The sequence below is a fragment of the Corapipo altera genome, unplaced genomic scaffold (assembly GCF_003945725.1).
Source record: "Corapipo altera isolate COAL_440 unplaced genomic scaffold, ASM394572v1 55, whole genome shotgun sequence".
Lineage (NCBI taxonomy): Eukaryota > Metazoa > Chordata > Aves > Passeriformes > Pipridae > Corapipo > Corapipo altera.
Window position 1 is genome coordinate 3,424,869 of NW_020884882.1, and position 13,183 is coordinate 3,438,051.

Below are 13,183 nucleotides of genomic sequence, written 5' to 3' on the forward strand. Positions count from 1 at the left end.
GTTTTCTACAGTACAAGAAGATGGCCAGGCAGGCACTTAAGGCATTTCCTATCCCCACCTGCCCAGTAGAGAACAGAACAGGGATGGCAGGGAACAGCCAGGCACCCTTGCTCCCTGTCACCCTGCTGGGCATGGCAGGCTGGAGGGGCTATGTGGGCACTCTGAGGTGCTTATAAATGGACTTGGGAAGGATTAAATTAGTGGGGAAACTGTGTGTGTGTGTTTGCTACCTCTGCATAGCAGTGCCATCTCTGGCTCTCTGCTGCCCAAAGACCTCTGAGGAGCTGCTCTTCCCAGGAACCAGAGCAGCAAGGAGGGGGGCAGAAGGTGCCAGGATGCCCAGCAGGTTGCCTGGGCCAGAAGCAGGCACAGGGGACTGTGCAGTTCCAGGGAGCCTTCCAGGCTCGGATACCAGAGGAAGGTAGGTGAGCTTTTCTATGCTTTGCTGTGGGCACATGGTGAGTATCCCCCTCGTGCTTTTTTTCTTGTGAAAGCATCAAATCCTGATTATTTTAACAGGGAAGAAGAATGAGGGCAAGAACTGCTTTCAGAAGCTGAATCTTGATGCTACTTTTGAAGATGCAGTAGGTACTTTGTCACTAAGCCAAGTTTGAATTGCTTATGTGATGTCCTAATTGTTCAAAAGCAAAGGATAACTCGCTGTGCATTTATTTAAAAGGATAAACCAAGAAAAATAGGCACAACTTGTACTTTTTTACTCTCAGAAACCTTAACTCCAGCAAGCTTGCTCTTTGTGAACTTGAAATGTTAGCTCTTTTCTCCAGCATATATTTCCTAGGAAGAGAAACAGAACTCCAGCTCAAAACTCACACAGAGCCTCTGGATGAGATACAACACCCTCGGTCCTGGGGCTCAAATCAAAGTGAGGGCACTCTGCAGTTCTGAACATGATGGTTTTGTTTTATTCTCAGCCTTGCTAAAATACATTATATAGTTTTAAGTAACATTTCTTTTCAAATAACTTTCACGAGAAGAGACAAAAGCATATTCTCAAATTCAGAAGATGGAGGTCTGAAGTTCTTCCTTAAACATGCCCTCAAAGTGGAGGTCTTTTGCCATGAGCTCTTCTTCTACATCTTCTAAGGCCCACTGATGATCTGTCAGTTCTAAGGCTTCCCATTCCGTCTGCATTGGCAGTGAACAGAGGTAGAGAAGGGAAAACAACACAATATTAGACAAGAACTACACAAACTACACTTAAAAAATGCAACAAACCCCAAGTTCTATTAAAAACCTGGCAATCCTGTCAACTTGTTGAAATCAGTGTTTTATGCTTAATTAGATACTAGTTGATCAATACAAAGCGCATCACAGAAATTAGAAAAACTACATTATCTACTTCTTGCAAACCCTCTAATGTGGAACAGTCCAGTGCAGCTGTTTCTAGAAACAGCCAGTTCTGTTCTAGGGGGTTGGTTGAGTCCTTTGTAGTTAGTTAATTCTTTAGTCTAGAGATGTTCAATAACAACAATTAGAGGACAGAAATTTTGCAACTGGTCACAGACTTGTGCACACTGCCTGCAAAATCATGTCATGTGATTAGTATGATTTGTATTTCTTGGCCAGAACACTTCTGCAATATGGGTTTTTCCCTTGTTCTGCTGGAGCATATTGTGGGGTCAGGTCCCTGCAGGGCTGAACAGCAGAAGAGCTGTGGATAGGCAGTACAGGATGGAAGCAGAGGGATGTGAGCCAGGGGAATTCATGGTACTGGCTGGAATTGCACTTCAGTGCTGACAGTCAGTGACAGAACAGCCACTGCTCCAGCACAGCTGCAAACTGCAGCCACTCCCTTCCCTGGCTGAGCCTCTGGATGGGTGGTGTGGGATTTTTTAACCAGGAAAGACTGAAGACAAGAAACTGGGGGCAGACCATCCCAACGTCCCAGGCAGTAAGTTGTGTGTGGCTAAACCTCTGCTACAGTACATAAAATGGGAAATCAGGACTGTCCCTTCATGCACAAACTCGGGCTGTGAAAGGCAGAGGAGTCTAAGAAGCAATGCCTCTGGAGAGTGCTTAGGAGAACTCCAACACACAGTCAACTCCTGACAGATTTTCTGCTGAGCTGACTTGCTTACTTATTTTCTTACACAAGTTCCATCAGGTGCCTGCTGGACTTCTGCTCAGTGGCACTAATAACTTTTGAGGAACCAGCTTCTGCTTTGGAGCTACACTTCAAGGTAAAAAAAACCCCTTCCTTTGCAAAAACAGAAGATAGCCCATGAATTCAGCTTTTGTACCAGGAATGACTGACTTATCAGGTTTACTTCAGGGTATTCGGGCTCTGCCAGACCTAGAGCAACTCCCACAGCCTTCATCAGCTGTCAGCTCTATTTTTAGGAACAGGAATTCAGAGCAATTCCCTTACTTGACACAGGGAGAGGCTGAGTTACACGCAGCCTGTGAGCCTGCAAGCTCACAGCAAACAGGAATGTGGATGGGAATACTGTACCTTAAATGCTTTGTTGGTATCTGCTGGCATGGCCATTGCTGCCCCTGTCATTTGTTCCTGCATCACCCTGGACTGATCTGCAGCTGCAGATGAGAAATGAGATTTCTGTGTCATTTAAACAGCATTTCCTGGAGCATAGTGCCAGCAGGCTGGTTTCTGACTGTAGATGAAAACATTGCAGAAACACCCAGAATGTGATACTACCGTGCCAGAAAGAGTTCTCACAAGACATCTTGTTCCCACCCCCTACCTCTGAGCCAGATTTACATAAAACATGCAGAACAATTGAGGAAAATACGGTCTTCTATATTCCCAATATATATTTGTCCTGCCCCACATCTAATATTAAGAAATCTTTGCTGTTTTCCTTAAAACTAATACTTGCTAAAAATAAAAGCAAGCCTGAGAGCAGAACTTTTGCACACTGTTTTGGTGGGAAGGAAAGCGTGGGTTAGACCAAGTTTATGAGCCAATGGCTGGTGCAGGACATTTGGGTACTTGCTGCAGGTGATATCAAACCTGCCTTGGGAGAGTAACCTCACAGAAGTGAAAGGCTTTCAAAGGCTTTTTGGCTGAAAACTTAGAAATCCTTCCCCAGCCTCCCTCAGAAGGCATCCCGTGGAAGGAGAATCCAGTTCTTTCCCAGAAAGGACAGTGTCTTACCATTATCTTGGCCCAGGATAAGAGTATAAATGCTTCTGAGTCCAAACACATTCAAGAAGTACCAGGAAGCAGAGCTCACCCTGACAAATCAGAACAAGCAGGGTTGATGTCAGTTCAAAGCTGGCTCCTGACCTCATTCCCGCAGCTCGTACAGACCATTCAAGGGTCATTATTAACACATTCAACATTTTCCAAGTGGGAATTCCACCTTGCTGGCTGAGGACAGGCTTACCAGGACGCATCCAAAGTGAGCAGTTCAATTCCCTGCTGCAACATTGGCTTAAAACGCAGTGTCAGAGGAAATGGGACCTTTGCTGCAGGATGAAGAAAAGAAGCCCAGTTTCACAAAGTGACACTGCAAAGCACATGGTATCTTTTATTACATCTTATCTGGTCTGAATGCAACGTGTACAATAACAAGTTAACTTGTATGTTTGAAAAAGCTGCAGTTCTGTATTCATTTCAATATGAAGTGTTTTTTGAAACTTAGAAACTTTTGAAACTTAGATGACCAAACCCTCACAGGTATTGCTTTATGACTGTGAAGGCAAATGTCTTCTGTTAAAGAAACAGTTATCACATAAACAGTATAGAAAAAAACCCCAAAACTGTGAATTTAAGGAAGTATTTTTGATGTGTGCATCCTGCATTACACAGTAACCAACTCCTGGGACAGGTTCAGAGAAAAATCCACTGTATCAACATGAATTTTAGGCAGTTTTAATAAAATTAAATACTGGGTTTGCAACTACAGTTGTTCTAAGTACATGAGCTATCTTCTTCATGACCATGGCCAATACTCTGAGAGCAGTTCCCCCTCCTTTGCAATGGGACAAGCAAGTCCATGGAGTGAAGAGCAGCAGTGCCACAAGCCAAATTCAGACTGCTTCCAACTGCCTGCTTTCAGGTAGAGCAAATCTCTGATGCAGCCCAGACCCTCAAGGTCAGAAACACAGCCAAACCCGTGTTATTCCAGACACTTACTTGTGACAAATCCTGAAAATGTCATGTTGATCCAACCCCCGATGAGGATCATAGGCAGAACATTGGTTACATTCCCTTTCATCATATCTGTCAGCATGGTAGGATCTGCAAATCACAGACTCAGTGTGAAGCAGCAGTGTATCACAATAAAGGGAAACATGACATTAATTGTCAGCTACCTTAATTACAAAACTGCAGGAGAGAGAAAACAGTCCTATCCCAATAACTTTATTTTCCACTGTTGAAAATTATTTGCAAAATGAGGTGTGCAGCCAGTGTGGTACTGGCTGCTGCCAAAGGGGTGTTGTGTTCTGTGCTGTGTCTGATCCCATCCCTTGCCCCAGACTGCAGAACTTGCTTGACCCCCTCTGTGAGATGATTTGGGTAGAAAAAGGACAATTAACTAGCCAGCTGTTTTGCTGCTGTGGACACATAAGTTAAATCAGTTTAGAGAAGATCCTGCAAGAGCTGGTGCAAAACACTGACAAATGGACACGAGTGAGAGCAGGAATTCCCACTTCTGGCAACACGGAGGTGGTTGTGCTCTCGTGAGACACTGCAAGCAGCTGGAGGCTGGAGTTAAGCAAAATGAAGTGACCTAATGTGTTGCTACCCAAGAGAGGGATCTTGCTCCCCCTCTCCAGTACACAGCTGAACAGTCCCACCCCCTCCCTCACACTCCCTGAGCTCCCTGCAAAGCTGGTTCACCTTTTTCCCTTGGCACAAAGTGACAGGCTTTTCTACCTGGCTGCAGTTATGGTACCTTAACATACCTGTCATTGGTGAAGGAGGCACTACCTTTCTTTTCGTTTTCTTAAAAAATCCATCCTCTGGGTTATTAAAAAAATATTTCCGGGACAGGAAAGACTGAAAACAGAAAGAGCCAATGCCAACACCATGAGAAATGAAAGGACAAAAGCATTATTTCTTGCTTAGACATGCAGACATCTTATGAGCTCTTTCACAGCACATCCTTCTTTCCTGGAGAGGTACTTCATTGCCCATGTGCTCTAAAGCTCCTCACTTTGCCCTGCATCCAGAGTATCAGCTCTCTGAAATTCTTATAATAATCCTAAGAAGTCTCTGAAGAAGAGTCCATGTTAATTAAAGAGCTTTTAGCGCTTTGTGCAAATTCTTTGTGCTGGTTCAGCCCCAGTACCAGTACAAGGGATACGTTCACCCACCCAACTGACCTCTGGATTTCACAAAATTACATATTTGTCAGCAACAGAGCCAACACGAGCGACAGATTTTTTTTAGTTCAGCAAACATTGCAGCTGACATTGTACGACCACCTCGTTATCCCAAGCTTGTATTACATCCCTGTGCTTGCTGGCAGGTATTAAACACGATAGTTCAGGGGCAGAGACCTCATTTCAGCACGCAGCTAAAACGTGCAGCTAAAACACCGAGCAGCGTCAACAGACAATAATATCAGGGAAAAGGATTCCCGGGACACGGCCCCGGGACAGGGGACACCCGGCAGTGTCCGACCCCGGGCCGCTGTGGGAGCTCCCGGTGCCCGAGGCTGCTCCTCCCGCGGCACTGCCCCGACACACCCCGCGCTCTGTGCTCCCTCCACAGCCATCCTCTCCGTAAAACCTCACCCACGCAGCTCCGTACCTGCTTTGGAATGTATTTTCCGTTTTCCCGAAGGACTCTGCTCCGGATCAGGACTTGGCTGGAAGAGAGACAGGCGGCGTTAGCAGGGGCAGGGCCGGGGGGCCCGGGGGTCGGGCGGGAGTGAGGGCGGCCCTGACCTGTCGGACACCTGCTCCTGCGTGAGGCGCTTGTCGCTCTGCAGCAGGATGGACACGTAGTGCCGGATCATGCCCACGAAGAAGGTGATGAAGACGATGGGCAGCACCACCCACAGCCGGATGTTGGAGTCCAGCAGCAGCTCGGGCTCGCTCATCGCGGCGGTGCCGCCCCGGGCCCGGCTCCGGCCCCGGCCCCGCCGCAGGCCCCGCTGCCGCTTCCCTTTCCGGGCCCGGCCCTTCCGCCGCCGCCGGAACGGGAAAGGAGAGGGCGGAGCGGGCGGGAAACTCGAGCGGGAGCGGCGGGAACGGCGTGAGGGGAGAGCGGAGGGACCCGCCCGCCCGGAGGTGAGGGGAGGGAAAGGGAGGCGCGGCGGGGTGGCCTCGGCTCAGGTGAGCTGAGGTGAAATGGCTGCCGCGGGCACTGCCGAGCCTTTGGGAGCAGGTGCGATGGAGAGAGGCTTCCCTTCTGTGGGCTGACAGGGTGCGCTTCGCGTCCAGAGCAAAGTCACAGAATTGTCACGGTTGGAAGGGACGTCTGGGTGTCACCCAGTCCAACCCCCCGCCCAGGCAGGGTCACCTGGAGCGGGTGGCGCAGGAGCGCGTCCAGGTGGGTGTGGAGTCTCCCTCTCTGAAGACATTCCACACCCTCCCTGGGCAGCCTGTTCCCGTACTTTGCCACCCTGAATGGAAAGAAGTCCTTCCTTACCTGGAGGTGAAACTTCTGTTTTAGTTTATGACCATTGCTCCTCGTGCTGTCCCTGGGCACCACCCAAAAAAGTCTGGCACCATCGCCTGGGCACCTGCCTTTGAGGTATTTATATTCTTAAAACAACCACAAAATGCTTACTACATTTTTGGTTTTGAAGTTTTACAGTTCCACACTGATATTTTACTAGTGTCCGCTGAGCAATTGAAAGTTAGTGTGAGGTGATCACACATCTTTTTTTAACAACCTTTGACTTTTAAAGGTAAGGCAAGATTTATTCTTTCTTTTTAATCACTGACACCCCCCAGAAGAGGGCAGGTCGGATGGAGGTTTGTGCTGACAGAACTCATTTGTCATGGTGTAGTGGGTTGGGAACATAAACAGGGGCAGTTAACGAGGTTGGGCTCATAAACACTCACCTGTGAATCCTTTATTGCTTTGTCCAGGCACGGGGAGAGGATCACGAGTTTGGGTCAGTGTGTATGATCTGAGACCTCATAGCTGCTCACTTTAACTTGCCATTTAATTTGCTTGGTGTATGAATGGAAAGCCAAGCTCTGTTTTCTAAGAAACTGAATTTTAGAAAAAAGTGATGTATTAAGCAGTTTAAATATGACAAGCTCTGGGATTTCAGACTGTACAGCAGAAGAATGTGTGTGATACTGGTTACCCAGGCAGTCTGTCTTTCTTTGAACACTTTCAGTCTCTGGAACATTCCCTTTCACTATTCACTAATACATCCCTGATTTGCTTAAAAAAACATGAACTAAAAACTTGTATCTTTTCTGCCTTTTTACAGGCAACAACAAAGGTTTGTTACCATGGTTTCAAAAAGGAAATTGTCAAAAGGTGAAGCTTCTGAAGAGAGCTGCAAGACAGACTTGGCAAGTAGGTGTCGGGTATAATCTTACAGGGGTAGAAACCCCTTGTTAGAGGCAATGACTCCTGAGCAGGGAGAAGGCCAAAATGGCAATTTTGATATTGCTGAATGTTGATGACACTGTTGATTTTTTAATGTATGTCTTGTTTTCACAGAAACAAAGAAGTCGCGGATTTATGATAAGGAAAATGTCTCTGCCCACTTCGGAGTGGAGGGTGAAGGAGTCTTTGAAGAACTCCTTAGAACATCAGGGATTGTGCTGAAAGCTGGGGAGGGACAGAATGAAATAGGTAGGAGTTTAACACTTGCTCTTTCTGCTTGTAGCTGAAAACCTGCAAAGATGTCTGGTATAAAGAAAAGATGTGTTTTACTTGCAGAGTAAAAATGCTTAAGCCAACTCATTCCAAAATTCAAGCAAACCTTCATCTGGCCTCTTATTTGTTATGTACCTCTTATTCCTGCTGAATTCAGTGCATCACCTAACCCCCTTATACCAGTTTTTGGGGTGTATACATGCTAAGTCTAAGGACTTCTGGAAGATTATTGGAGTATGGAAAAGATTAGACTGCATCTGTGGTTACAGTGTTGAATTACAGAGGCAGGAACTCTAAAACGGGAAAACAGACATGTCATTGTTGCCTTTCAGCTCAGACAGGGCTTTCAGTAATTCTTGTGCTAAGCCTTTCAATGCTGTCAGCTACTCTCAGCCCTGACTGGAGAAAGCACAAATGGTGATTCCACTCAGGCTTTTGCTAACTGGACTTCTCAGTAGAGCAAATGCAGAAGTGTTGGCGGATGGGCTTGAGAGCTTGTATTTGGTGTAGCTGTTGTTGTGATGTTCTGGGGATAAAATGTGTCAGGGTCTTTATTTTCTTTTTAAACTTTCTCCATAGCTGTCGATCAAATGGCTTTCCAGAAGAAGCTCTGCCTGGCCCTGGAGAAGCACCCTACTTACCCAGCTGTAAGTAACTTTGGCAGGAACCCCCTTTAAAACTGTTTGCTGAGTAGCAAAAAATGCAAATGCAGCTGCCTGTCCAGACAAAAGTGTGCAACACAGTGGCTTATCTTGGATTTTTGTGGTCCAGATTTTCCACAGAAATCTGATTTTCTCTCAATGTCACTGTTCCAGCTTTTTGGTCCTGTTGTCCTTCTGCTGCTTCTGTTTCTTCTCAGCTGCTATATCTGAATAGTCAGAAAAAGATGACCAGCCTGTGCCTCTGTTATTCCAGCCTTGATGTGTGTTCTGGTCATAGTTTACCAGCTGAACACAGAGCCATTCATTCACTCCCTCCTTCCACAGTGGGATGGGGGAGAGAACTGAGGGGGGAGAATTTGGAAGTTGAGATAAAGGCAGTTTAATAGAACAGAAATGGAATAGAGAATAGTAATGATGACAGTGATAATGATAAAAAATTAGAATATACAAAACAATTAATGCCCAGTGCAGTTGCTCACCACCTGCTGACCAATGCCCAGCCAGTTCCCAAGCAGTGACCCCATCCAGCTTTCCCACAGTTCATACACTGAGCATGGTGCCACATGGTCTGGAATATCCCTTGGGCCATTTGGGGTCAGCTGTCCTGGCTGTGTCCCCTCCCAGTTTTTTGTGCCCCCAAACCTCCTCACTGGTGGGGTGAGGAGCTGAAAAGTCCCTGACTCTGTGCAGGCCCTGCTCAGCAACAACTAAAATATCAGTGGGTTATCAACATTGTCCTCATCCTAAGTACAAAACACAGCACTGTGCCAGCCACTAGGAAGAAAATTAACTCTGTCCCAGCTGAAACCAGGACAATACTCCAAGATTGCCTTCTCATGATTCCAAGGAAAAGTTCTGCATTTCCACCACTATACCCTATCAGAATAATTCATTGGCAGTATTAGTCAATAGATAAAGACTCTTACAGGAGGAAAATCACTTGCTTAACTTTGTGGTGGAGGCTGTGTTTGGTTTTGTGTTGGGTGGGAGCTGGCAGCACTAAAACTGCCACGTTGTGGTGCTCCTCTGCAGTCAGCAAGCCCAGTGTGAAAGTCTGGGGGCCAATGATTGAACTGTGAATGTTTTTTGGATGCAGGTCTTGTCATATTAAATGTTACTGTCTCAGCTGAATAGGAAGAAAGGCAAAGCCTTTTTAAATCAAGGTAAAACGTGAGACACATGTTTTGGAGTTATTTTGCAGAACAATCAGTGTTTCTTTTTGGACATGGTCTAGACTAGAGTTCATTTATTATCCATCATTCCTTCCATCACAGTTTCTGTCTGTCTGCAGTTCCTTGCCTTACCTCTTCCCTGTGTTCAGTATCTTCGTGCAAAATGCTTCCTAAAGGACAGCAGCTGAGCAGGGCATCTCTTCAGGATGGATAACTTCCCTCTGCTTTGCAGGTTGTGAAGCAGTTCATCAGTGGCTTGGAATCTCACATCAAGGACAGGAACCAGTTCAAGAACTGTCTTTTGCCGTGTGCTCCCATACGGACTGAGGGGTCGAGGTAGAGAAGATGTATTTTGCCTTCCCCTTTAGTCAGAGCTTAAATGTTAAATGTCCTGTTAAATGCTCCAGTCAAATGTCCTGTAACACTGAGCAGAGTGGAGGGAAGGGCCATAGCTCCAGCTCATACACTACAAGGAGTGGCTGGTGTAGTGCACTACTGTACAGTAGCAGTGAGCTTGAAGTGGCAAGTCACAGAGTTTGCTCTCTGCCCATGGCACATATTGGCCTCCATGGCATTTTATGGCAAGAACCACATACCAGAGGGAAAAAAAAATTGGCAGAGCTGGTGAAGATCATTTCCTTTTTGAGATTTTTTTTTCTTCCAGGAGGTAGAACTTAACCACAGACTTTTGCATTTCCAACTCACACTAGTCTTGTAGAGAGTGAGCTGGTTTAGAGCTGAAGTGCAGTTTTAAAACTGTGGTTACCACATGTTACTGTAAGTTGTCATATGTGGTGTTTCAAAAAAACAGTCATGGAAAGAGTTACAGCCTGTTCTCCTGCCATGTTTTTGTTACAAGTGTGGTGGAATCTTTCATCTTGCAGGAATCTGGTGCACTCGTATTGTGAAAGCCTCATTAAACTGCTGCTTGGAATTAAGATCTTACAGGTAGGGGCACCTTAGTTTGCTCTTTACAATGGTGTTGATTGTAGGGATCCTTTTGCTTATGTAAATAAAGGGTTAATAGAACTGTTTGTGAGGCAGGTGAGGCTGTGTCTGGAATAGTGTCCAGTTTGTAGTTTCTTTAGGGACACAAAGATGCTCAGGTTCTGAGGCACATGGCATACGAGCAGAGACAAGGGGAACTGGGTTCCTTCAGTCTTAAGAGAAGATTAAGGGAAATTTTGTGGTCTTCAAATATCTGGTTGCATGGTGTAAGGAACACAGACAGGCTCTTCTCAAAGGTAAACAGGGGCAGAATGAGAGATGATGGCTCAGATCAACCATGGGAAATTCTGATAGGATGTTACCACTTCCACTGTGGACAATGTTGGGGTTTTTTTACGTGGTAGAACAGGTAGGCTAGAGAGGTGACTGAAACTCCATTATTGGAGGAATTTGAATCTTAAAAAGTGTTTAAAAATGGGCAAGACACCGAGCAACCTGCTGGCAAGAACAAATTGTTAAGCTGTATACAGATTGCATAGAGAGCTGTATACAGATTGCAAAGAGATGTGTATGGAGTTGAAGATGACAGATGTCTCACCAAGGCATGGGAAACCTGAGTGCAGCTGTGGATTTCAATCCTCTTATAATTAAAATGTTTTAAAAGTTCTTATCTTAAATACAGTTTTAGAATTGCATTTGGACCAGGATTAAAGGGGCAAAGAATTAGAGCTGCAAAGGGAATGACAAAAGCATGTGGGCACTGTTTGCAAACTTATCTAAAATTGATGTTTTAGTTTCCTGTGTGGTGAAAAACAACTCAGCTGGGTCTGAGAAAGAGAGGTTTAAGAGAGGTTGGCCCAGAGGCATTGTACATCCTGCCTGTATGCTCTGATTGTGTTGGATTAAGTGGATAGTTTATACCACTCTTGGTGGTTTTCACTTTTCAGGCTGTTTGCCTCCTTTCTGGCATTAGGCAAGAGATTTCTTTATACAGGAAATACTTTTATTGGTCTTTTGGAGTATTTTATTCTCTGTTTCATCTTTTGTGAAAGTTCATTTTGGTGGCAATGCCACAGCACAACCAGTAAATCATCCTAACACTGTCTTTTTCCCTTTCTTTTAGCCTGCTGTCATAACACTGTTGTTGGAGAAGATCCCTGAATTCTTTTTTGACGTGTGAGTATAAACTGGCCTCTCTCTGCCTTGAAATTAAATTTCTTTTGGACAGTCACCAGCTGTTTGACTTTAACTGTTACTTCAAATTTACCTTATGACTGTTAGCACTTATGTGGTTTTTTTCTTCATACGTGTGTAAAATTATATGTGAGGCACCATGACTCCAAATTTGTGGATGCATAAAGCAGAAGACAAATTTCCAGAAGCACCACAGGCACACCTCGTGATTGATTGTGGGTTTTGTGGCTACTGACATAAACTTGGGAATTATTTCAGCAGAGAGACTATGGAGTGTCTTGTTATTCAAAGAAAAGATGAAGAGTTTTAGGAGGCTGTGAGATGCAAACAGACCTCCTTTTAAAAGTGCAGATTGTGTTCAAACAAAGAAAATTGAAGAAACATCTGTTTGATTTTTGAACATAGGGCATCACAGCAGAGTGAGAGATCTTGAGGCACAACACAGGCAAGACTTGAACACTTAAGCTCTTCTCCCATTGTCCTGGATGCTCAGTATGGAGTCAGTGGAGCAGGTCAAGGGGCAGAAAGAAGCTGAGACTGTTCCTGACACAGTATTTGCTCCAGTGCTGAGTATCAAGCAGGATAAGCTACACAGAGGTTGAGTCCAAGAAATTGTCTCATAATGAAATCTTGTTTGAGGAAGGTTTAACACAGACAGTCACAGGGGCTAAACTGTTTTCACCTAAGAACTCTAAAGGATGTTGGATAAGCTGTTATTAATTGCACTGTGAACCCTTTGGGATTCTTAAAAATGGATGTTGTTACACTTGTCTCCTGTCAACTGTAAGAAGAGTTTTCACTGTGTATTAATGACCAGTTAAAAATGGAGTGAGTTGCTCCTGCTGACCAGCAGCAAAGCTTTTGGGTCTGCAGCTCTGACTAATCTGTGCCATTTTTGCTGTTTCAGCGTGGGCACCTTCGGAACAAATTTCCCCCGGCTCATTGTCAATCAGTTCAAATGGCTTGACAGGCTTCTTGACAGCCAGGTGGGTACCAATGGTGTAATCACATGTATGGTTTTTCCAAACAACTTCTGGAACGCCTGTCACGTGGGATTAGATCAGTTATTATGCTGTGAGAGCTGATATTGTTTTTTTATTCACATGCTGAAGCAGAGATTTATTTTTTTTCTGTTTTGTTATGATTGCCTTCAGTGATTTCTGAACATCCCCTTTTACTGTTTCTCTTCTTTCCTTGCTTTAAGTCTTTTACATCAATTTCTATCTGTACATATATTCACACAGGTGATCCTGTTTTAAAGCTGTTGCTGGCAGGAAGTTAGTCTCCTCTTGTTTAATTTTAACAAGATACTGGATACTTGCAAACATTTGGGGGTGGTTCTTTTCCTTCTTTCCCTAAGTCAGTCAGGTTTACTTTGGACTAGAGGGCTGTTACTGGAGAGTCCCAGAATTAAGTGAATCAGGAAA

General features: G+C 45.0%; 2 protein-coding genes across 2 annotated transcripts in view; one reads left to right on the plus strand and one right to left on the minus strand.

Annotated features, from left to right (window-relative positions):
• Positions 1–900: 900 nt before the first annotated feature.
• EMC3 (ER membrane protein complex subunit 3) lies at positions 901–6,101 on the minus strand. The gene is made up of 8 exons (XM_027640515.1): positions 5,881–6,101; positions 5,744–5,801; positions 4,894–4,987; positions 4,121–4,225; positions 3,369–3,450; positions 3,137–3,216; positions 2,474–2,556; positions 901–1,146 (listed from the first exon to the last, which is right to left on the minus strand). Exons 1-8 carry the CDS (start codon positions 6,033–6,035, stop codon positions 1,018–1,020), a joined length of 786 nt encoding a protein of 261 aa, XP_027496316.1. The 5' UTR covers positions 6,036–6,101; the 3' UTR covers positions 901–1,017.
• Positions 6,102–6,126: 25 nt separating this feature from the next.
• The window catches only part of FANCD2 (FA complementation group D2), a gene marked incomplete at its 3' end in the record, with an annotated part of 35,669 nt that continues 28,612 nt past the window's right edge, over positions 6,127–13,183 (plus strand). The window contains exons 1-8 of the mRNA XM_027640297.1: positions 6,127–6,225; positions 7,386–7,474; positions 7,622–7,756; positions 8,360–8,427; positions 9,847–9,950; positions 10,499–10,562; positions 11,686–11,738; positions 12,664–12,742. Of these exons, the coding sequence (XP_027496098.1) occupies positions 7,408–7,474; positions 7,622–7,756; positions 8,360–8,427; positions 9,847–9,950; positions 10,499–10,562; positions 11,686–11,738; positions 12,664–12,742 (570 nt within the window). The remainder of the gene's footprint in view (positions 6,226–7,385; positions 7,475–7,621; positions 7,757–8,359; positions 8,428–9,846; positions 9,951–10,498; positions 10,563–11,685; positions 11,739–12,663; positions 12,743–13,183) is intronic.